This window comes from Panulirus ornatus, chromosome 1, assembly GCF_036320965.1.
Source record: "Panulirus ornatus isolate Po-2019 chromosome 1, ASM3632096v1, whole genome shotgun sequence".
NCBI lineage: Eukaryota > Metazoa > Arthropoda > Malacostraca > Decapoda > Palinuridae > Panulirus > Panulirus ornatus.
This window is the reverse complement of record NC_092224.1, coordinates 9,193,327-9,217,478: the sequence shown is the minus strand read 5'-3', so window position 1 is coordinate 9,217,478 and position 24,152 is coordinate 9,193,327. Positions and strand designations below refer to the sequence as shown.

The 24,152-nt window shown below is 41.8% G+C and overlaps 1 protein-coding gene across 1 annotated transcript in view; it reads left to right on the top strand.

The window, feature by feature from the left end:
- The window catches only part of LOC139755260 (condensin complex subunit 1-like), a 549,693-nt gene that overhangs the window by 67,252 nt on the left and 458,289 nt on the right, over positions 1–24,152 (top strand). Inside the window, exon 5 of the mRNA XM_071673408.1 lies at positions 11,887–12,032. Within this exon, the coding sequence (XP_071529509.1) occupies positions 11,887–12,032 (146 nt within the window). The remainder of the gene's footprint in view (positions 1–11,886; positions 12,033–24,152) is intronic.

Here is a 24,152-nt window from a genome sequence, read left to right as displayed (position 1 = left end):
AGAGGTGCAACTGGAGGGATTTCTGATCATTATCTTGTGGAGGCTAAGGTGAAGATTTGTATGGGTTTTCAGAAAAGAAGAGTGAATGTTGGGGTGAAGAGGGTGGTGAGAGTAAGTGAGCTTGGGAAGGAGACTTGTGTGATGAAGTACCAGGAGAGACTGAGTACAGAATGGAAAAAGGTGAGAACAATGGAAGTAAGGGGAGTGGGGGAGGAATGGGATGTATTTAGGGAATCAGTGATGGATTGCACAAAAGATGCTTGTGGCATGAGAAGAGTGGGAGGTGGGTTGATTAGAAAGGGTAGTGAGTGGTGGGATGAAGAAGTAAGATTATTAGTGAAAGAGAAGAGAGAGGCATTTGGACGATTTTTGCAGGGAAAAAATGCAATTGAGTGGGAGATGTATAAAAGAAAGAGACAGGAGGTCAAGAGAAAGGTGCAAGAGGTGAAAAAAAGGGCAAATGAGAGTTGGGGTGAGAGAGTATCATTAAATTTTAGGGAGAATAAAAAGATGTTGTGGAAGGAGGTAAATAAAGTGTGTAAGACAAGGGAGCAAATGGGAACTTCAGTGAAGGGCGCAAATGGGGAGGTGATAACAAGTAGTGGTGATGTGAGAAGGAGATGGAGTGAGTATTTTGAAGGTTTGTTGAATGTGTTTGATGATAGAGTGGCAGATATAGGGTGTTTTGGTCGAGGTGGTGTGCAAAGTGAGAGGGTTAGGGAAAATGATTTGGTAAACAGAGAGGAGGTAGTAAAAGCTTTGCGGAAGATGAAAGCTGGCAAGGCAGCAGGTTTGGATGGTATTGCAGTGGAATTTATTAAAAAAGGTGTGACTGTATTATTGACTGGTTGGTAAGAGGGGTGACTGTATTATTGACTGGTTGGTAAGATTATTTAATGTATGTATGACTCATGGTGAGGTGCCTGAGGATGGCGGAATGCGTGCATAGTGCCATTGTACAAAGGCAAAGGGGATAAGAGTGAGTGCTCAAATTTCAGAGGTATAAGTTTGTTGAGTATTCCTGGTAAATTATATGGGAGGGTATTGATTAAGAGGATGAAGGCATGTACAGAGCATCAGATTGGGGAAGAGCAGTGTGGTTTCAGAAGTGGTAGAGGATGTGTGGATCAGGTGTTTGCTTTGAAGAATGTATGTGAGAAATACTTAGAAAAGCAAATGGATTTGTATGTAGCATTTATGGATCTGGAGAAGGCATATGATAGAGTTGATAGAGATGCTCTGTGGAAGGTATTAAGAATATATGGTGTGGGAGGCAAGTTGTTAGAAGCAGTGAAAAGTTTTTATCGAGGATGTAAGGCATGTGTACGTGTAGGAAGAGAGGAAAGTGATTGGTTCTCAGTGAATGTAGGTTTGCGGCAGGGGTGTGTGATGTCTCCATGGTTGTTTAATTTGTTTATGGATGGGGTTGTTAGGGAGGTGAATGCAAGAGTTTTGGAAAGAGGGGCAAGTATGAAGTCTGTTGTGGATGAGAGAGCTTGGGAAGTGAGTCAGTTGTTGTTCGCTGATGATACAGCACTGGTGGCTGATTCATGTGAGAAACTGCAGAAGCTGGTGACTGAGTTTGGTAAAGTGTGTGAAAGACGAAAGTTAAGAGTAAATGTGAATAAGAGCAAGGTTATTAGGTACAGTAGGGTTGAGGGTCAAGTCAATTGGGAGGTAAGTTTGAATGGAGAAAAACTGGAGGAAGTAAAGTGTTTTAGATATGTGGTAGTGGATCTGGCAGCGGATGGAACCATGGAAGCGGAAGTGGATCATAGGGTGGGGTAGGGGGCGAAAATCCTGGGAGCCTTGAAGAATGTGTGGAAGTCGAGAACATTATCTCGGAAAGCAAAAATGGGTATGTTTGAAGGAATAGTGGTTCCAACAATGTTGGATGGTTGCGAGGCGTGGCCTATGGATAGAGTTGTGCGCAGGAGGGTGGATGTGCTGGAAATGAGATGTTTGAGGACAATGTGTGGTGTGAGGTGGTTTGATCGAGTAAGTAACGTAAGGGTAAGAGAGATGTGTGGAAATAAAAAGAGCATGGTTGAGAGAGCAGAAGAGGGTGTTTTGAAATGGTTTGGGCACATGGAGAGAATGAGTGAGGAAAGATTGACCAAGAGGATATATGTGTCGGAGGTGGAGGGAACGAGGAGAAGTGGGAGACCAAATTGGAGGTGGAAAGATGGCGTGAAAAAGATTTTTTGTGATCGGGGCCTGAACATGCAGGAGGGTGAAAGGAGGGCAAGGAATAGAGTGAATTGGATCGATTTGGTATACCGGGGTTGACGTGCTGTCAGTGGATTGAATCAGGGCATGTGAAGCATCTGGGGTAAACCATGGAAGCTGTGTAGGTATGTATATGTGCGTGTGTGGACGTGTATGTATGTACATGCGTATGTGGGTGGGTTGGGCCATTCTTGCGTCTGTTTCCTTGCACTACCTTGCTAATGCGGTAGACATTGACAAAGTATAATAGAATAGAATAGATTTAAATGCAACAGTTAGTAATGCAACAGTCGAGAGGGTAATGAGGGCACATGGAGTATTCAGTGTTGTAAATGAAAATGTTGAACAACTTGTGGAGTTGTGTGCCAAGAAATTAATGGTGATTGGAAATACTTGGTTTAAGAAGAGGGACATACACAAGTATGTGTATGTGAGCAGTAGGGATGGTCATTGGACATTGCTGATTTACATATTAATTGATTGGCATGTTGAAAAGAGACTTTTGGATGTAGATGTGCTTAGAGGGGCAGCTAAAGTGATGTCTGTTCACTCTCTTCTGGAGGCCAGGTTGAAGATTTGTAGAGGTTTTTGAAAAAGTGGAAACTGTCAGGGAGATGAGAGTGGTGAGAGTAAATGAGCTTGGAAAAGAGACATGTGAAGAAAAAGCTGGAGAGATTGAGTGCAGTAGCGTAACACAGACAACCCCTTTTTTGATAAATTCTACTGCAATACCAGCCAAACCTGCCGCCTTGCCAGATTTCATCTTCTGCAAAGAAGGATAAGAGAGAGGTGTGGAAATAAAAATGAGTGTGGTTGAGAGAGCAGAATAGGGTGTATTGAAATGGTTTGGACATATGGAGAGAATGGTTAAGGAAAGAATGGCAAAGAGGATATATGTGTCAGAGATGGAGGGAACAAGAAGAGGGTGACCAAAGTAGAGGTTGAAGGATTGAGTGAAAAAGATTTTGAGTGAACGGGGCCTAAACATACAGCTCCCTTTCCACATCCAGGCCCCACAAAACTTTCTATGGTTTACCCCAGACACTTCACATGCCCTGGTTCAATCCATTGACAGTACGTCCATCCCAGTATACCACATCGTTCCCATTCATTCTATTCCATCCATGACTTTCACCCTCCTGTATGTTCAGGCCAAGATCGCTCAAAATCTTTTTCACTCCATCCTTCCACCTCCAATTTGGTCTCCCACTTCTCTTCTTTCCCTCTACCTCTGACACATATATCCTCTTTGTCAATCTTTCCTCACTCATTCTCTCCATGTGACCAAACCATTACAACACACCCCCTTCTGCTCTGTCAACCACACATCTCTTACCCTTTCATTACTTACTCGATCAAACCTCCTTACACCACATATTGTCCTCAAACATTTCATTTCCAGCACACCCACCCTCCTCTACACAACCCTTTCTATAGCCCATGCCTCGCAACCTTATAGCATTGTTGGAACCACCATTCCTTCAAACATACCCATTTTTGCTCTCCTAGATAACATTTTCATCTTCCACACACTCTTCAATACCCCCAGAACCTTCACCCCCTCTCCCACCCTGTGACTCACTTCCACTTCCATGGTTCCATCCACTGCTAAATCCACTCTCAGGTATCTAAAACACTTCACTTTCTCCAATTTTTCTTCATTCAAACGTACCTCCCAATTTACTTGTCCCTCAACCCTACTGAACCTAATAACCTTGCTCTTATTCACATTTACTCTCAGCTTTCTTCTTTCACACACTTTACCAAACTCAGTCACCAACTTCTGCAGACTCTCACACGAATCAGCCACCAGCGCTGTATCATCAGCGAACAACAACTGACTCACTTCCCAAACCCTCTTATCCACAACAGACTGCATACTTTCCCTTCTCTCCATTACTCTTGCATTCACCTCCCTAACAACCCCATCCAGATACAAATTAAACAACCATGGAGACATCACGTACTCCTGCCGCTAATGATATTCACTGGGAACCAGTCACTTTCCTCTCTTCCTGCTCTTACTCATGCCTTACATCCTTGGTAAAAACTTTTCACTGCTTCGAGCAACTTACCTCCCCCACCATATACTCTTAATGCCTTCCACAAAGCATCTCTATCAACCCTCTCATATTCCTTCTCCAGATCTGTTAATGCTACATACAAATCCATCTGTTTTTCTAAGTATTGCTCACATTCTTCAAAGCAAACACCTGATCCACACATCCTCTACCACTTGTGAAACCACACTGCTCTTCCCCAGTCTGATGTACTGTACATGCCTTTACCCTCTCAGTCAATACCCTCCCATATAGTTTCCCAGGACTACTTAACAAACTTATACCTCTGCAATTTGAACATTTACCTTTATCCCATTTGCATGCATGCATTCTGCCAATCCTCAGGCACTTCATCATGAACCGTACATACATTGAATATTTTTACCAACCAATGAACAACACAGTCACCCCCTTTTTTAATAAATTCCACTGCAATACCATCCAAACCTGCCGCATTGTTGGCTGTCATCTTCCACAAAGTTTTCACTACCTCTTCTCTGTTTACCAAACCATTCTCCCTGACCCTCTCACTTCCCACACCACCTACACCAAAACACCCTATATCTGCCACTCTATCATCAAACACATTTAACAAACCCTTCAAAGTATTCATTCCATCTCCCTCTCACATCACCACTACTTGTTATTACCTCCCCATTAGTCCCTTCACGGATGTTCCTATTTGTTCTCGTGTCTGACGCACTTTATTTACCTACTTCCAAAACATCTTTTTATTCTCCTAAAAATTTTATGATACTCTCTCACCCCAACTTTCATTTGCCCTCTTTTTCACCTCTTGCACCTTTCTCTTGACCTCCGGCTGCTTTCTTTTATACTTCTTCCAGTCATTTGCAAAAATCATCCAAACACCTCTCTCCTCTTTCACCAACAACCTTACTTTTTCATCCCACCACTCACTATCCTTTCTAATCTGCCCACCTCCCACCTTTCTCTTGCCTCAAGTATCTTTTGCTCAAGCCATCACTGCTTCCCTAAGTACATTCCATTCCTCTCCCACACCCCTTACGTCATTTGCTCTCATCTTTTGCCTTCCTGCATTCAATCTCTCCTGGTACTTCCTCACACAAGTCTCCTTCCAAGCTCGCTTACTCTCATCACTCTCCTCACCCCAATTTTCTTCTTTTCTGAAAACCTCTACAAATCTTCACCTTTGCGTCCGCAAGATAATGATCAGACATCCCTCCAGTTGCCCCTCTCAGCACATTAACATCCAAAATTCTGTCTTTCACATGCCTGTCAATTAACACGTCATTCAATAATGCTCTGGCCATCTTTCCTACTTACATACGTTATTTATTATTCGTTATGTTTTGTCGCTGTCTCCCGTGTTAGCGAGGTAGCACAAGGAAATGGACGAAAGAAAGGCCCAACCCACCCTCTTACACATTTATATACAAAAACACCCACACACACACACACACATACATACCTATACATTTTAACATATACGTACATATACATACACAGACATATACATATATTCACATGTACGTATTCATACTTGCTGCCTTCATCCATTCCTATTGCCACCCCGCCACATATGAAATGGCACTCCCTGCGCACGTGTGTGAGGTAGCACTAGGAAAAGACTACTAAGGCCACATTCGTTCACACTCAGTCTTTATCTGTCATGTGTAATGCACCAAAACTGCAGCTCCCTTTCCACATCCAGGCCCCACAAAACTTTCCATGGTTTACCATAGATGCTTCACATGCCCTGGTTCAATCCATTGACCACATCGATCCCAGTATACCACATCATTCCAATTCACTCTATTCCTTGCACGCCTTTCACCATCCTGTATGTTTAGGTCTCAATCGGTCAAAATCTTTTTCACTCCATCCTTCCACCTCTAGTTTGGTCTCCTACTTCTCATTCCCTCTACCTCTGACACATTTATCCTCTTTGTCAATCTTTCCCCACTCATTCTCTCCATGTAATCAAACTATTTCAATACACCCTCTTCTGCTCTCTCATTCACACTCTTTTTATTACCACACATCTCTTTTACCCTTTTATTACTTACTCGATCAAACCACCTCACACCACATATTGTCCCCAAACATTTCATTTCCAACATATCCACCCTCCTCTGCACAACCCTATCTATATTCCATGCCTTGCATCCATATAACATCGTCGGAACCACTATTCCTTCAAACATACCTATTTTTGCTCTACAAGATAACATTCTCTCATGTGTATGAGTAGGAAGAGAGGAAAGTGATTGGTTCCCAGTGAATGTTGGTTTGTGGCAGGGGTGCGTGATGTCTCCATGATTGTTTAATTTGTTTATGGATGGGGTGGTTAGGAAGGTGAATGCATGAGTTTTGGAGAGAGGGGCAAGTATGTAGTCGGTTGTGGATGAGAGGGCTTGGGAAATGTGTCAGTTGTTGTTCGCTGATGATACAGCACTGGTGGCTGATTCGGGTGAGAAACTGCTGAAGCTGGTGACTACGTTTGGTAAAGTGTGTGAAAGAAGATGAAAGAAGAAAGCTTAGATTAAATGTGAATAAGAGCAAGGTATAATTTCAGTAGGGTTGAGGGACGAGTCAATTGAGAGGTAAGTTTGAATGGAGAAAAACTGGAGGAAGTGAAGTGTTTTAGATATGTGGGAGTGGATTTGTCAGCGGATGGAACCATGGAAGTGGAAGTGAGTCACAGGGTGGGGAAGGGGGCGAAGGTTCTGGGAGCGTTGAAAAATGTGTGGAAGGCCAGAACATTATCTTGGAGAGCAAAGATGGGTATGTTTGAAGGAATAGTGGTTCCAACTGTTATATGGTTGCGAGGCGTAGATAGAGTTGTGCGGAGGGTGGGTGTGTTGGAAATGAGATGTTTGAGGACAATAAGTGGTGTGAGGTGGTTTGAACGAGTAAGTAATGAAAGGGTAAAAGAGATGTGTGTTAATTAAAAGAGTGTGGTTGAGAGCAGAAGAGGGTTTATTGAAATGGTTTGGTCACATGGAGAGAATGAGTGAGGAAAGAAGATGAAAGAAGAAAGCTGAGATTAAATGTGAATAAGAGCAAGGTATAATTTCAGTAGGGTTGAGGGACGAGTCAATTAAGAGGTAAGTTTGAATGGAGAAAAACTGGAGGAAGTGAAGTGTTTTAGATATGTGGGAGTGGATTTGTCAGCGGATGGAACCATGTAAGTGGAAGTGAGTCACAGGGTGGGGAAGGGGGCGAAGGTTCTGGGAGCGTTGAAAAATGTGTGGAAGGCCAGAACATTATCTTGGAGAGCAAAGATGGGTATGTTTGAAGGAATAGTGGTTCCAACTGTTATATGGTTGCGAGGCATAGATAGAGTTGTGCGGAGGGTGGGTGTGTTGGAAATGAGATGTTTGAGGACAATAAGTGGTGTGAGGTGGTTTGAACGAGTAAGTAATGAAAGGGTAAAAGAGATGTGTGTTAATTAAAAGAGTGTGGTTGAGAGCAGAAGAGGGTTTATTGAAATGGTTTGGTCACATAGAGAGAATGAGTGAGGAAAGAATGACAAAGAGGATGTATGTGTCAGAGGTGGAGGGAACGAGGAGCTGCGGAGATCAAATTGGAGGCGGAAGGATGTAGTGAAAAAGACTTTGAGCAATCGGGTCCTGAATATACAGGAGGGTGAAAGGTGTGCAAGGAGAATAGAGTGAATTGGAGGGATGTGTTATACTGGGGTCGATGTGCTGTCAATGGATTGAACCAGTGCATGTGAAGCGTCTAGGATAATCCATGGAAAGTTTTTTTGGGCCTAGATGTGGAAAGAGAGCTGTGTTTTCAGTGCATTACACATGACAACTAGAGACTGAGTGTGAACGAATATGGCCTTTGTTGTCTTTTCCTAGCGCCACCTCGCACACACATGGGGGGAGGGCGTGCCATTTCATGTGTGGCGGGGTGGCGACGGGAATGGATGAAGGCAGCAAGTATCAATATGTACATGTGTGTATATATGTATATATCTGTGCATGTATATGTATATATATGTTGAAATGTATAGGTATGTATATGTATGTGTGTGGGCGTGTATGTATATACATTTGTATGTGCGTGGGTTGGGCCATACTTTCCTTTGTTTCCTTGCGCTACCTCGCTAACGTGGGAGACAGCAACAAAATATGATAAATATAAATATGAATAAGTAAATGAATACGTGTGTGTGTGTGTGTATGTGTGGATATTCCATTCTTCATCTGTTTCCTGGTGCTACCTCGCTGACACGTGAAACTGTGGTCATGTATAATAGTAAAAAGAAATCGACACATACACATATACATACATAAGCATATGCAAACACAGACATATACATATATACACATGTACACATTCATTCTTTCTTGCCTTCATCCATTCCTGGTGCTACCCCGCCCCACAGGAAACAGCATCTCTACATCCTGTTTCACCGAGTTAGCATGAGGAAAACAGAAAAAAAAGGCCACATTTTTTCACTCTCAGTCTCTGGCTGTTATGTGTAATGTGCTGAAACCATATTTTCCTATCCACATCCAGGCCACGCAGACCTTTCCATGGTTTACTCGAGACGTTTCACATGCCCTGGCTCAATCCATTGAGAGCATGTCGACCCTGGTATACGACATCATTCCAATTCACTATATTCCTTGCACTCCTCTTGTCTTTCTCTATGTTCAGGCTCTGATCACTCAAAATCTTTTTATTTCGTCCTTCCTCCCCCAATTTGGTCTCCCACTTCTTTTTCCTCCATCTTCGTCAATCTTTCTTCTCTCATTCTCTTCATATATCATTTCAATACATCCTTTTCTGCTTTCTCAACCACAGACTTTTTATTTTCACACATCTCTCTTACCCTTTCATTATTTAATCAAACCTCCTATCACCACATATTGTACTCAAACATTTCATTACCAACACATCCACCCTCCTCCGTACAACCCTATCTTTAGCCTATACCTTGTGGCCATATAATATTGTTGGAAATACTGTTCCTTCAAACATACCCATTTTTGCAGAGAGATGACGTTCTCTCCTTCCACACATTCTTCATCTCTCCCAGAACCTTCAACCCCTCCCCCACCATGTGACTCACTTCTGCTTCCATGGTTCCACTTGCTGATAAGTCCACTCCCAGATATCTAAAACACTTCACTTTCTTCAATTTTTCTCCATTCAAACTACATCCCAGTTGATTTGTCCCCCAAACCTACTGACCCTAATAACCTTGCTCATATTCACATTTACTCTCAACTTTCTCCTTTCACACACTTTTCCAACTTCTGCAGTTTCTCACTCGAATCAGCAACCAGTGCTCTATCATCAGCAAACAACAACTGACTCACTTCTCAGGCCCTCTCATCCCCAACAGTTGGCATAATTGTCCCTCTCTCCAAAACTCTTGCATTTACCTCTGTAACTGCTCCATCCATAAACAAATTAAACAACCCCAGGGACATCATACACCCCTGCCACAAACCAGCATTCATTGGGAACCAATCACTCTCTCTCTCTCCTACTTGTACACATGCCTTACACCCTTGGTAAAAGCTTTTCACTGCTTCTAACAGTTTATCTCCCGCACCATATACTCTTAAGACCTTCCACAAAGCATCTCTATCAACCCTATCATCTGGCTTCATAAGATCCATAAATGCTACATACAAATCCATCTGTTTTCTAAGTATTTCTTATACACATTCTTCAAAGCAAACATCTGATCCATACAACCTCCACCACTTCTGAACTCACACTGATCCTATCCAGTCTGATGCTCTGTACATGCCTTCACCCTTTCAGTCAATATCCTCCCATACAATTTTCCAGGAATTCTCAAGAAACTTATGCTTCTGTAGTTTGAACATTCATCTTTATCCCCTTTGCCTTTGTAAAGTGGCACTATGCATGCTTTCTGCCAATCCACAGGCCCCTCACTATGATCCATACATAAATTGAATATCCTTGCCAACCAATCAACAACACAGTCACCCCTTATCTTAATAAATTCAACTGCAGTGCCATCCAAATGCACCACCTTGCCGGATTTCATCGTCCGCAAAGCTTTCACTACTTCTTCTCTCTTAACCTACCCATTCTCCATGACCCTCTCACTTTGCACCCTGCATCTGCCACTCTGTCATCGAACACATTCAACAAACGTTCAAAATACTTACTCCATCTTCTTATCATTTCATCACTACGTGATATCACATCTTCCCATGCCATCTTCACCAATGTTCCCATTTGTTCTCTTGTCTTATGCACGTTATTTACTTCCTTCCTAAACATCTTTTTATTCTCCCAAAATTTTAATGAAAGTCTCTCTCCCAAACTCTCATTTGCCCTCTTTTTCAACCCTTGCACCTTCCTCTTGATCTCGTGACCCTATGTATATGTACCTATATATACACATACATAAACACATACCCATGTTTTTATTCATACTTGTTCATCATCATCATCCATTCTTGACACCATCCCACAACATAGGAAACAGCATAAATACATGAAAGAAGAGAGAACAATGATAGCGTACATTCATCTGCCTGCCTGCCTGCCTGCCTAGTGCCAAGAAACAGACGAAGAAAGGCCACTTCTGCTCATGTACACGAGTTGTCATGTGTAATGCACCTGTGTAATTTTACATTATTTTTGTTATGAACTTATGATGCGGAATGGTGTTCATCACTTTTAAAGATGATGATTTTATGTTTATTGATTTCAAGTGAACTTACACACCATTTCTGGGGAAAAATTTTTTCCACCTTTTTTTATCTTGTCTCTCGGTCCATTTTGAATTTCAAGGAATTTGATGCAAGATCTTGAAAGTATATCTTCTGTTACTATTGGAAAAGTAATAGAAATGTCAAATTGATAATTTTATTTTTGGTGAGTTATGGACACTTTTAGAACCACTGAAAATCAGTTATGCAACAGTAATGTTAAAGCTTTTGAGATTTTGGGGTGTGGCTAAGTTGTACCAAAGGTTGAGTCTGGGCTTGGGAGGGAATTAGGGAAGTTAAGGAATGGATTTCTGGGGGCACCTCCATTTCAAAGATTCATGATGATTTATTATGTTGTCCCTGGGGATAGGGGAAAAAGGATACATCCCACATATTCCCTGTGTTTTGTAGAAGGCGACTAAAAGGGGAGGGAGCAGGGGGCTGGAAATCATCCTCTCCTGTTTTTAATTCTCCAAAAGATGGAACAGAAAAGGGGGCCAAGTGAGTATATTTCCTATAAGGCTCAGTTCTTTGGTCTTAATGCTACCTCGCTACTGCTGGAAATGGTGAATATGTATGAAAAAACCTATCTAGATAGGATTGCCTGCCATATCTGATAACAGTTTTATATCAAAGTGTCCAAGTGTTTGTGTATTAATGCAGTATAGGATGGGGAGCAGTATCAGTTGCTTTGCAAATGTTTTTTGCAGTGGGTATTGTTTGAAGGGTTTGGGGATTGTATCCATCAGATGAGATAGTCTACATATCCACCAGAAAATTGAACATTAAGGGCAGATTATGGAGAAGTGGTAAATAGAATATTAAAGAATATGTTTGAATTATGTACAGCAACTAAGCCATCAACTGGTCAGAAAAATAATTTCTGTTCAAATTTTCAGGGCCGAAAGAAGACCAATAGAGCATCAGAGGATGGATCAGATTGGGAAGAAGAAAGAAATTGCATGTTACTTCAGTTCTTTTCCATTCTGCAGCATCCATTGCAACAGCTCTGGGATCCTCCCATTATTGAAGAAGATTTTGTGAAGTGAGTTATTGTGGCACAGTCACTGTGCTTTTATACATTATGTATAGTGTGTTGAGTTTAGAGCTGTTGACAGAAAATATACAGATGGGGAGAATAGCTTTGTAAAGATGCATGTCTAAAAATTGTAACAAGTGAAAATCCATTTTATGAAACCAGCTTTACCATTATGGCACAAAGGGATAAATGGGGTTTACATTCCATGAGAAGTGGGAAGAATTCTCGTAGTAATTTTCACAAAAAATTAAAAGAAATTCAAACAGCACAGACCATTTGAGTTCTTTCAAGCCTGTTTGTGACAGTGGAAGAATTTAAAAACTCAGAAATAGTGTGGTAAAAGTAAAAATGCATACAGATGATTCAAAGAAATTTACTTGTGTGAAAGGAGATAGTTGAAAGTAGATGTGAACAAAAGCAAAGGTATTAGGTTTAATGGTGAAAAGTGTTTTTTTTTTATTTTATTTTTTAAGTATGGGTTTGAATGGAGAGAACTTGGGGAAGTAGAGATAGGTGGCAGACAGCCAGCATCCAGAAAAGTACTACTGCCTGATAGAAGGGATAGTGGTGGTGGTGCAGTGAGCCAGCACTGTGGTGTTTATGTACCCCCTCTCAGGCCCAGATTGCTCTTTTTTTCTCATGACTAATCTACAACATATAATCTACGCATTTTCATTTCTTTTTCTGTTCGTTTCTGACTATTCATTGCTTTAAAATTATGGCGGTACAACTTCAGGAAAATTTTAACATGAAAATCCTTTCTCTGACACCACAGTAGCAACATCAGACATGCAGCATTGCATTACACAATTGGAACAGAATGTTTGCATATCAACAGAAGTCTTCAGTCACTCTTTACACCCCAAACAGACACAGTCCACTTCACACCCTGGAGTCAATTTGAATGGACGGGTGCACCCACACCAACCGTTCTAGCATAACATAAAGCACACATGACATTAACTCCCCACATCAATAATGATTTGGTAGACAGAGAGGAGTTAGTAAAAGCTTTGCGGAAGATGAAAGCCGGCAAGGCACCGGGTTTGGATGGTATTGCAGTGGAATATATTAAAAAGGGGGTGTCTGTGTTGTTGACTGGTTGATAAGGATATTTAATGTATGTATGACTCATGGTGAGGTGCCTGAGGATTGGTGGAATGCGTGCATAGTGCCATTGTACAAAGGCAAAGGGAATAAAGGTGAGTGCTCAAATTACAGAGGTATGAATTTGTTGAGTATTCCTGGGAAATTATATGGGAAGATATTGATTGAGAGGGTGAAAGCATGTACAGAGCATCAGATTGGGGAAGAGCAATGTGGTTTCAGAAGTGGTAGAGGATGTGTTGATCAGGTGTTTGCTTTCAAGAATGTATGTGAGAAATACTTAGAAAAGTAAATGGATTTGTATGTAGCATTTATGGATCTGGAGAATGCATATGATAGAGTTGATAGAGATGCTCTGTGGAAGGTATTAAGAATATATGGTGTGGGAGGGAAGTTGCTAGAAGCAGTGAAAAGTTTTTATTGAGGATGTAAGGCATGTGTGCAAGTAGGAAGAGAGGAAAGTGATTGGTTCTCAGTGAATTTTGGTTTGCGGAAGGGGTGCGTGTTGTCTCCATGGTTGTTTAATTTGTTTATGGATAGGGTTGTTAGGGAGGTGAATGCAAAAGTTTTGGAGAGAGGGGCAAGTGTGAAGTATGTTGTGGATGAGAGAGCTTGGGAAGTGAGTCAGTTTTAGTTCACTGATGATACAGCGCTGGTGGCTGATCCAGGTGAGAAACTGCAGAAGCTGGTGACTGAGTTTGGTAAAGTGTGTGAAAGAAGAAAGCTGAGAGTAAATATGAATAAGAGCAAGGTTATTAGGTACATTAGGGTTGAGGGACAAGTCAGTTGGGAGGTGACGTTTGAATGGAGAAAAACTGGAGGAAGTGAAGTGTTTTAGATATGTGGGAGTGGATTTGGCAGCGGATGGAACCATGGAAGTGGAAGTGAGTCACAGGGTGGGAGAGGGGGTGAAGGTTCTGGGGGTGTTGAAGAATGTGTGGAAGGCAAGAACTTTATCTTGGAAAGCAAAAATGGGTATGTTTGAAGGAATAGTGGTTCCAACAATGTTATATGGCTGCAAGGCGTGGGCTGTAGATAGAGTTGTGCAGAGGAGGGTGGATGTGTTGGAAATGAGATGTTTGAGGACAGTATGTGATGTGAGGTGGTTTGATCGTGTAAGTAATGAAAGGGTAAGAGAGATGTGTGGTAATAAAAAGAGTGTGGTTGAGAGAGCAGAAGAGGGTGTATTGAAATGGTTTGGTCACATGGAGAGAACGAATGAGGAAAGATTGAGAAAGAGGATATATGTGTCAGAGGAATGAGGAGAAGTGGGAGACCAAATTGGAGGTGGAAAGATGGAGTGAAAAAGATTTTGAGTGATCTTGGCCCGAACATACAGGAACATGAAAGGTGTGCAAGGAATAGGGTGAATTGGAACGATGTGGTATACTGGGGTTGACGTGCTGTCAGTGGATTGAACCAGGGCATGTGAAGAGTCTTGGATAAACCATGGAAAGTTTTGTAGGGCCTGGATATGGAAAGGGAGCTGTGGTTTTAGTGCATTATACGTGACAGCTAGAGACTGAGTGTGAACGAATGTGGCCTTTGTTATCTTTTCCTAGCGCTACCTCATGCACATGTGGGGGGAGGGGGTTGTCATTTCATGTGTGGTGGGGTGGCGACAGGAATGTATAAAGGCAGCAAGTATGAATTATGTACGTGTATATATGTATATGTTTGTATATGTATATATATGTATACGTTGAAATGTATAGGTATGTATATGTGTGTGTGTGGATGTGTATGTATATACATGTGTATGTGGGTGGGTTGGGCCTTTCTTTCATCTATTTCCTTGTGCTACCTCACTAATGCGGGAGACAGCGACAGAGTATACTACTGATAATAATAATCGATGACACCAACACAAAACCAACATACAGATTGAATGACCTCAGTACACCAAATGAAGCCAGGTTTGGATAAGAAAAAGAATCACCCAACATCTACAAACAATTTATCCACACCGCTTTAAGACTGTATCACCTGCCTAGTTTTCCAATCACTCTAAAGCAAATACAACAGCTGCAAATGACACAAAATAAAGCACTCATAACAATTTCTTACTGTCTAGCAACAGCAAATGCTCACTACCTACACAATAAAATGATGTTCCTCCTAATGCAGTCCCACCTCATCATGCTTGGCACCCAATTCTGTGCAACAACACTAGACCCCTCCCACCCAAACCACTCAGTAACTAATCACCAACCCTAGTGAGAATAGAAACCTAACCCCTTCCTCACTCTTCAGTAACCTGTATTCACAGATCCTTCCACCTCCACCAGATATAACACTGACAAAGCCTATTTACACTGATATAGCTCATCAAACATTGGGAGCAAATGGGAACTTCAGTGAAGGGCGTAAATGGGGAGGTGATAACAAGTAGTGGTGATGTGAGAAGGAGATGGAATGAGTATTTTGAAGGTTTGTTGAATGTGTCTGATGACAGAGTGGCAGATATAGGGTGTTTGGGTCGAGGTGGTGTGCAAAGTGAGAGGGTTAGGGAAAATGATTTGGTAAACAGAGAAGAGGTAGTAAAAGCTTTGCGGAAGATGAAAGCCGGCAAGGCAGCAGGTTTGGATGGTATTGCAGTGGAATTTATTAAAAAAGGGGGTGACTGTATTGTTGACTGGTTGGTAAGGTTATTTAATGTATGTATGACTCATGGTGAGGTGCCTGAGGATTGGCGGAATGCGTGCATAGTGCCATTGTACAAAGGCAAAGGGGGTAAGAGTGAGTGCTCAAATTACAGAGGTATAAGTTTGTTGAGTATTCCTGGTAAATTATATGGGAGGGTATTGATTGAGAGGGTGAAGGCATGTACAGAGCATCAGATTGGGGAAGAGCAGTGTGGTTTCAGAAGTGGTAGAGGATGTGTGGATCAGGTGTTTGCTTTGAAGAATGTATGTGAGAAATACTTAGAAAAGCAAATGGATTTGTATGTAGCATTTATGGATCTGGAGAAGGCATATGATAGAGTTGATAGAGATGCTCTGTGGAAGGTATTAAGAATATATGGTGTGGGAGGCAAGTTGTTAGAAGCAGTGAAAAGTTTTTATCGAGGATGTAAGGCGTGTGTACGTGTAGGAAGAGAGGAAAGTGATTGGTTCTCAGTGAATGTAGGTTTGCGGCAGGGGTGTGTGATGTCTCCATGGTTGTTTAATTTGTTTATGGATGGGGTTGTTAGGGAGGTAAATGCAAGAGTCTTGGAAAGAGGGGCAAGTATGAAGTCTGTTGGGGATGAGAGAGCTTGGGAAGTGAGTCAGTTGTTGTTCGCTGATGATACAGCGCTGGTGGCGGATTCATGTGAGAAACTGCAGAAGCTGGTGACTGAGTTTGGTAAAGTGTGTGGAAGAAGAAAGTTAAGAGTAAATGTGAATAAGAGCAAGGTTATTAGGTACAGTAGGGTTGAGGGTCAAGTCAATTGGGAGGTGAGTTTGAATGGAGAAAAACTGGAGGAAGTGAAGTGTTTTAGATATCTGGGAGTGGATCTGTCAGCGGATGGAACCATGGAAGCGGAAGTGGATCATAGGGTGGGGGAGGGGGCGAAAATTTTGGGAGCCTTGAAAAATGTGTGGAAGTCGAGAACATTATCCCGGAAAGCAAAAATGGGTATGTTTGAAGGAATAGTAGTTCCAACAATGTTGTATGGTTGCGAGGCGTGGGCTATGGATAGAGTTGTGCGCAGGAGGATGGATGTGCTGGAAATGAGATGTTTGAGGACAATGTGTGGTGTGAGGTGGTTTGATCGAGTAAGTAACGTGAGGGTAAGAGAGATGTGTGGAAATAAAAAGAGCGTGGTTGAGAGGGCAGAAGAGGGTGTTTTGAAGTGGTTTGGGCACATGGAGAGAATGAGTGAGGAAAGATTGACCAAGAGGATATATGTGTCGGAGGTGGAGGGAACGAGGAGAAGAGGGAGACCAAATTGGAGGTGGAAAGATGGAGTGAAAAGGATTTTGTGTGATCGGGGCCTGAACATGCAGGAGGGTGAAAGGAGGGCAAGGAATAGAGTGAATTGGAGCGATGTGGGATACAGGGGTTGACGTGCTGTCAGTGGATTGAATCAGGGCATGTGAAGCGTCCGGGGTGGACCATGGAAAGCTGTGTAGGTATGTATATTTGCGTGTGTGGACGTGTGTATGTACATGTGTATGGGGGGGGTTGGGCCATTTCTTTCGTCTGTTTCCTTGCGCTACCTCGCAAACGCGGGAGACAGCGACAAAGTATAAAAAAAAAAAAAAAAAAAAAATAGCTCATCAAGCACTAAACACACCAGCATACACCCATCAGAAACCAAATTTTCCAGTCATGAATCATTCTCCCATCTATGGTCTGCACATCACCTTTTGCTACAATGCTACAAACACTGTTTCAACATATTGAAGGACCCTTCATGCCCTTGATGCAATTATTATAGAGAAGACATGAAGCACTCAATTTTCATTTTCCCTTCACTTGCTGCACATAGATATACACACAGTATAACTACACTTAATGTCCTGTAGTTCCAACCAGTGGATGTTACCAGCTTCCTGAGTGCTGCAGGAGCCTCATAAGAATGGAAGGGACTCCCGGGTCAGATATACATAAAAATGGAAGGGACCCTGCCTGCTCAAGGTTTCACCACAGTTGAATAGCCACCTTTGGACAGGAGGGAGGCTGGATAGATTGTTTGTGTCTGAACTGCTAGAAAGCATTAGTTGCTGTAGTATAGGGGGCTGATTAAGAAGCTGAATCATCAGGCAGGAATAAGGAGGGAACAAAGGATGCATGTTAGAGGAGTCTTTTCCAAAGATAATTTTATTTTCCTATCTCTGGAAAGCCAATATTTCAGCAAGACATCTTGTTTACTGCCAAGATAACAAGCTTTTGTACGTTTCTCATGGGCAGTGGAGTGCCACGGGTTTGGTTCTGGGACCACTACTCTTCTGGATTTATGCAACTGACTTGCCTGAAAGTATGATGACTCTTGTCCGAATTTGTTTGCAGATGCTGCAAAGGTCATAAGGGAAGTGAAAGGTGAGGAAGGTTGCATCAGCCTACTAAGGGACCCAGACAGGCTCCAAAGTTGGTCTTATACCTGGTTGTTAAAATTCATCCTGAGCAGATGTAAGGGATGGGACAAAGCAAGAGAAGACCTCAGTATCCTTATATATAATAAGGAGGAAATAAGGAAATAAGCTTCAGGATTCTGTGTGTGAGAAGGATTTGGGAGTTGATGTTGTCCATAACTTGTTGCTAGAGTCCTATATTAGGAGAATAGTTCCTGAGACAAACAATTTGCTGGCAAATATCATAATAGCTTTCAGGTATATGTATGAGGAAATATTTAGCTATCTCTTCATAAGGTTTGGACACAGCACCTACATAAGTACACAAAGCTATTAGAGGAGGTCCCGGGGAGGATGTAAAGATGATACCACATTTAAGAGAGGTAAGTTAAAGTGAACATGAATCAGAGATATAGATATATAGGTAGATAGATAGAAGTTAGAAGGGATAGGTTTGAGGCTTTGAATTTACCTATTGTGGAAAAGAGTAGAGTAAGGAGTGGCCTGATCACAATGTTTAAGTTTTTGAAAAAGGTCGATGACATGGACAGTGAAAAGTTTCTCAGGAGATGCAGGGATAAAGCAAAGAGAATGAATACAAAACATGAAATTAAATAAGAAATTTGTTGAAAAGGGTGTAAAGAAATACTTTTATAGTCCAAGTGTGGTGGAAGAAGGGTACAGAATGATTGAGATGTGGTTAATGCAAACAGCATATGTAAATTTAAGAGGTTCTTTGGTCGTAGAGAATGTTCAAGAAATGTGGCCCCATGAGTGTAAAACCCCCTCCGCACAGATTAGAAATGGATAATTTCATTCCCCAGCTACAGAACCTCACCAGCATGTACAGCACCTACCTCTATGGACATTTCACTGCTGACCATTCCATTTAGCTCAACAGACACTCACATGATCCACAAGGTGAACTGTTCATAAGCAAACTGCAAGCTCTCAATATCTTCAACTTATGCAACCAACCAGCCAGACTCTTAATCCACAACCTTCAGTAGCTGACCTCACCAGACGTCACATTCTACAGTCATTAAAATAACTTGCACAAAGTACAGGAAAGCAGACTGACCAGCGTTCACACAGTATATGGAAACAAAGCTCCAAAACTTTAATATAGATGCTTTCTTATCCTTAGATTATGCAGTCTCATACTTCAGCATCACCAACCAAGCCAATGGAAAAGTATGTACCACATGGGAACAGAAAGAAATACAACCTAAATTAAGTTACACACCTCATAAAGATACCAACACAGGCACAACCATTTTATCAATAGAAATCAAAATCAGAGAAAAGACCCAAACTCTAAATAATCCCATCTTTAACTTAATCATTGAAAAACTGGCACTCCTTCCTCAACATAATGAATTACAAGACCCATGGCAACCAAATCTGGTGGATGTTAATAAAATTTCTTTCATCGCACTAGTCTAGCCCATACACTTGAAGCACTTCCACAAATAAACCTCATTCCAAAACAGGAAAGTCTGGAAAGACCCACACAGAATCCATTTAGAAACAACTGCCAACCCATTTTTCACTCCCACTGGTACATACAGTGCAATTAAAACCATAAAGAACTCACCTACCACAGACCCTGATAACATTTCCAACTTTCACACAAAACATTGTGGTCCATTTGCAGTCAGAACACTTACAGATACCTTCAGTCACTTCTGGATTCACAACAAAATCCTTAACAAATGTGAACTTGTCAGCATAGTATCAATCTCCAAACCCTTTGGATCACCCAACACCATTTCTCCCTACTGCCCTATATTACTTTTATCTTTAGTATCCAAAATTAGAGAAAAATTGAACCACAACAGAATCAAATGAAACATTTTACACTCACCCACATAGTATGGCATCAGGCCCAAACATTTTACTGCCACATTATGCACTGACCTCACACAACACATTATAGATGGATTCAGTCAACCACAACCCCTTCTTGCACAAGCTAATACCAGTAGACATCAACAAAGCATCGCACAATGTCCCAGACAAATCCTCTCATAAGAAGTATTTAACACCACCCTCTTCAACAATAAAATGTGGTTAGCCAATTTCATAGCTGGCCATCTTGCCAGTATCACTCACAGTGGCTTCACCTCTAAAATATGAACTCTCCAGTTGAGTCCTTCAGGAGCAGTTCTTTCTCCAGCTATCTTCAATCTTTTTCTATATTGCCTCCCAAATATTACCTCAGGCAAACCTTAATGTGAAGGACTTTTCATATACAGACAACCTCATAATCATTCTTTCACCAAAGCAGTAACATGAGATGTGTAATACTACTTTACACAGTTGGAATAATGACTCACCCTGAGGAGAATGTTTGCCTATCCATACAAGTCTATGGTCACTTTTTTAACCTCAGACAGACATGAATCCAGATCACACCCTCCAGTCTTCTTGAATGAATGTTCATTCACTCCCACCAGACAGAATGCCAACTGCTCTAGGTATCACATATGACATTCATCTCCCACACCAGTAACATTATCACAGGAGAAACACAGACATTGAATGCTCTCAGGACACTGACTAGCACCAAATTTGGTCAAGAAAAAGATTTTTTTATTTCATTTATTATACTTTGTCGCTGTCTCCCGTGTTAGTGAGGTAGCGCAAGGAAACAGACGAAAGAATGGCCCAACCCACCCACATACATATGTATATACATACATGCCCACACACACATATAAACATACCTATACATTTCAATGTATACATACATATACATACACAGACAAATACATATATACACATGTACATATTCATACTTTACCCTCAGCCATTTCTGTCGCCATCCTGCCACACATGAGATGGCACCCCCCCCTCCCCCTGCACATGTGCGAGGTAGCACTAGGAAAAGACATCAAAGGCCACATTCATTCACACTCAGTCTCTAGCTGTCATGTGTAATGCACCGAAACCACAGCTCCCTTTCCACATCTAGGCCCCACAAAACTTTCCATGGTTTACCCCAGACACTTCACATGCCCCTGTTCAATCCGTTGACAGCGCGTCGACCCTGGTATACCACATCGTTCCAATTCACTCTATTCCTTGCATGCGTTTCACCCTCCTGCATGTTCAGGCCCTGATCGCTCAAAATCTTTTTCACTCCATCCTTCCACCTCCAATTTGGTCTCCCACTTCTCGTTCCCTCCACCTCTGACACGCATAACCTCTTTGTCAATCTTTCCTCACTCATTCTCTCGTGTGACCAAACCATTTCAATACACCCTCTTCTGCTTTCTTAACCACACTCTTTTTATTACCACACGTCTCTTACCCTTTCATTACTTACTTGATCAAACCACCTCACACTACATATTGTCCTCAAACATCTCATTTCCAACACATCCACCATTTTCCGCACAATCCTATCTATAGCCCACACCTCGCAACCATACAACATTGATGGAACTACTATTCCTTCAAACACACCCATTTTTTCTTTCCGAGATAATGTTCTTGTCTTCCACACATTCTTCAACACTCCCAGTACCTTCACCCCCTCCCCACACACATAGTGACTCACTTCCGCTTCCATGGTTCCATCTGATGTTAAATCCATTCCCAGATATCTAAAACACTTCACTTCCTCCAGTTTTTCTCCATTCATACTTATCTCCCAATTGACTTGTCCCTCAACCCTACTGTACCTAATAATTACCTTGCTCTTATTCACATTTACTCTCAGCTTTCTTCTTTCACACACTTTACTCAGTCACCAGCTAATACAGTTTCTCACCCGAATCAGCCACCAGCGCTGTATCATCAACGAACAACAGCTGACTCACTTCCCAGGCCTTCTCATCCACAACAGAATGCATACTTGCCCCTCTCGCCAAAACTCTTGCATTCACCTCCCTAACAACCCCATCCATAAACAAATTAAACAACCATTGAGACATCACGCACCCTTGCCACTAACTGACATTCACTGAAAACCAATCACTTTCCTCTCTTCTTTCTCATACAGATGCCTAACATCCTCGATAAAAACTTTTCACTGCTTCTAGCAACTTGCCTCCCACACCATATGTTCTCAATACCTTCCACAGAGCATCTCTGTCAACTCTTATCATATGCCTTTTCCAGATCCACGAATGCTACATACAAATTCATTTGTTTTTCTAAGTATTTCTCATACATTCTTCAAAGCAAGCACCTGATCCACACATCCTCTACCACTTCTGAAACCACAGTGCTCTTCCCCAATCTGATGCTCTGTACATGCCTTCATCCACTCAGTCAATACCCTCCCATATAATTTCCCAGTAATACTCAACAAACTTATACCTCTGTAATTTGAACACTCACCTTTATCCCCTTTGCCTTTGTACAATGGCACTATGCAAGCATTCTGCCAATCCTCAGGTACTTCACCATGAGCCATACATACAATGAATATCCTTACCAACACACAGTCACCCCCTTATTTTGTAAATTCCATTGCAATACCATCCAAACCCGCCACCTTGCCAGCTTTCGTCTTCAGCAAAGCTTTCACTACGTCTTTTCTGTTTACCAAATCATTCTCCCTGCCCCTCTCACTTCATACACCACTTCGACCAAAACACCTTATATCTGCCACTCTATCATCTAACACATTCGACTAACCTTCAAAATACTCACTTCATCTTACATCACCACTACCTGTTATAACCTCCCCATTAGCCCCCTTCACCGATTAATCCATTTGTTCTCTTGTATTACGCACTTTATTTACCTTCCAAAACATCTTTTTATTCTACCGAAAAGAAAAAAATCCCTCAAAAAACTCTATAGTCAGTTCATTTCCTAATTGCTGTAGTCCAATGTGTGCGCAATTTGAAATATTTTTAAATCTTTGTATTTTTTTAATTTGCTTTAGGAAGATGAAGGTTTGCCAACTGATATTGAAAAATGAATGTTGTTTTTAAACATTTACTTGTCTTGAATTACGGCTAGTTTTACTGTAGCGTGAAAAATACAATACAACTGTTTCCCCAACTCATTCATAAACTCCAAGCCTCCAGCTATACACTCTAGAAACCACATTCCTTAGGCAAACACAAGTCAAACTCTCTCACTTGCGGCCTGAACATTGCACAATCGCTACAACACTGCTAACATGCTGTGCACTCTCTTCACATAGACACAAAGACATCTCAGTATTTAATGACATATGGTCCCAATCACTGGACTTGGCTAGCTTCATAAGTAAAGGAGAATCATCATGAAAATCAGACTCCTGGGGCAGAAGTAAATAAATAAATATATAACTACCCCTGGATTAGTTTTCATGAGTCAGGCTCATTGTTACCTTGGACTGTTGTAAAGGCTCCTGCAGCTCAAGGTTACACCACTTCCACTTGCAGGGAAATGAAGATTCCAATAGAGAGAGGCCTTTGATGAGACTGTACTTGTACTGATACAGCCTTGCCAAAGATGACTTTTCACTTGTAGCTTCACCTCAAGCAGATGAAGTACAGTAGCATCAGGGAATACAGATATTATCCCAGGGGTAGGGGGGAAAGAATTCTACCTCTGTATTCCTTGCATGTTGTAAAAAGCAACTAAAGTGGGTGTGAGCAGGGGGCTGGAAAGACCACCATCTTGTGCTTCAATCTCTAAAAGAGAGAACAGATTATTGCAGGCGCTACCTTGATAACGCAAGAAGAGGCAATCAAGTATGAGCATAGAGGCATGGGAGAAAGAATTCTACCTCTGTATTCCCCATGCATTGTAAAAGGTGACTAAAGGGGGCAGGAGCAGGGGGCTGGAAACCCTCCCCTTTTTTGTATTTCAGTTTCTGAAAGAGGAAACAAGGAGCCATGCAGGGAGTTCCCATCCTCCTCGAAAGCTCAGCTTGGGGAGTCTGAATGTGTGTAGATGTAGCCAAGATGAGAAGAGAGGAGAGATAGGTCTTATGTTTGAGGAAAGAAACCTG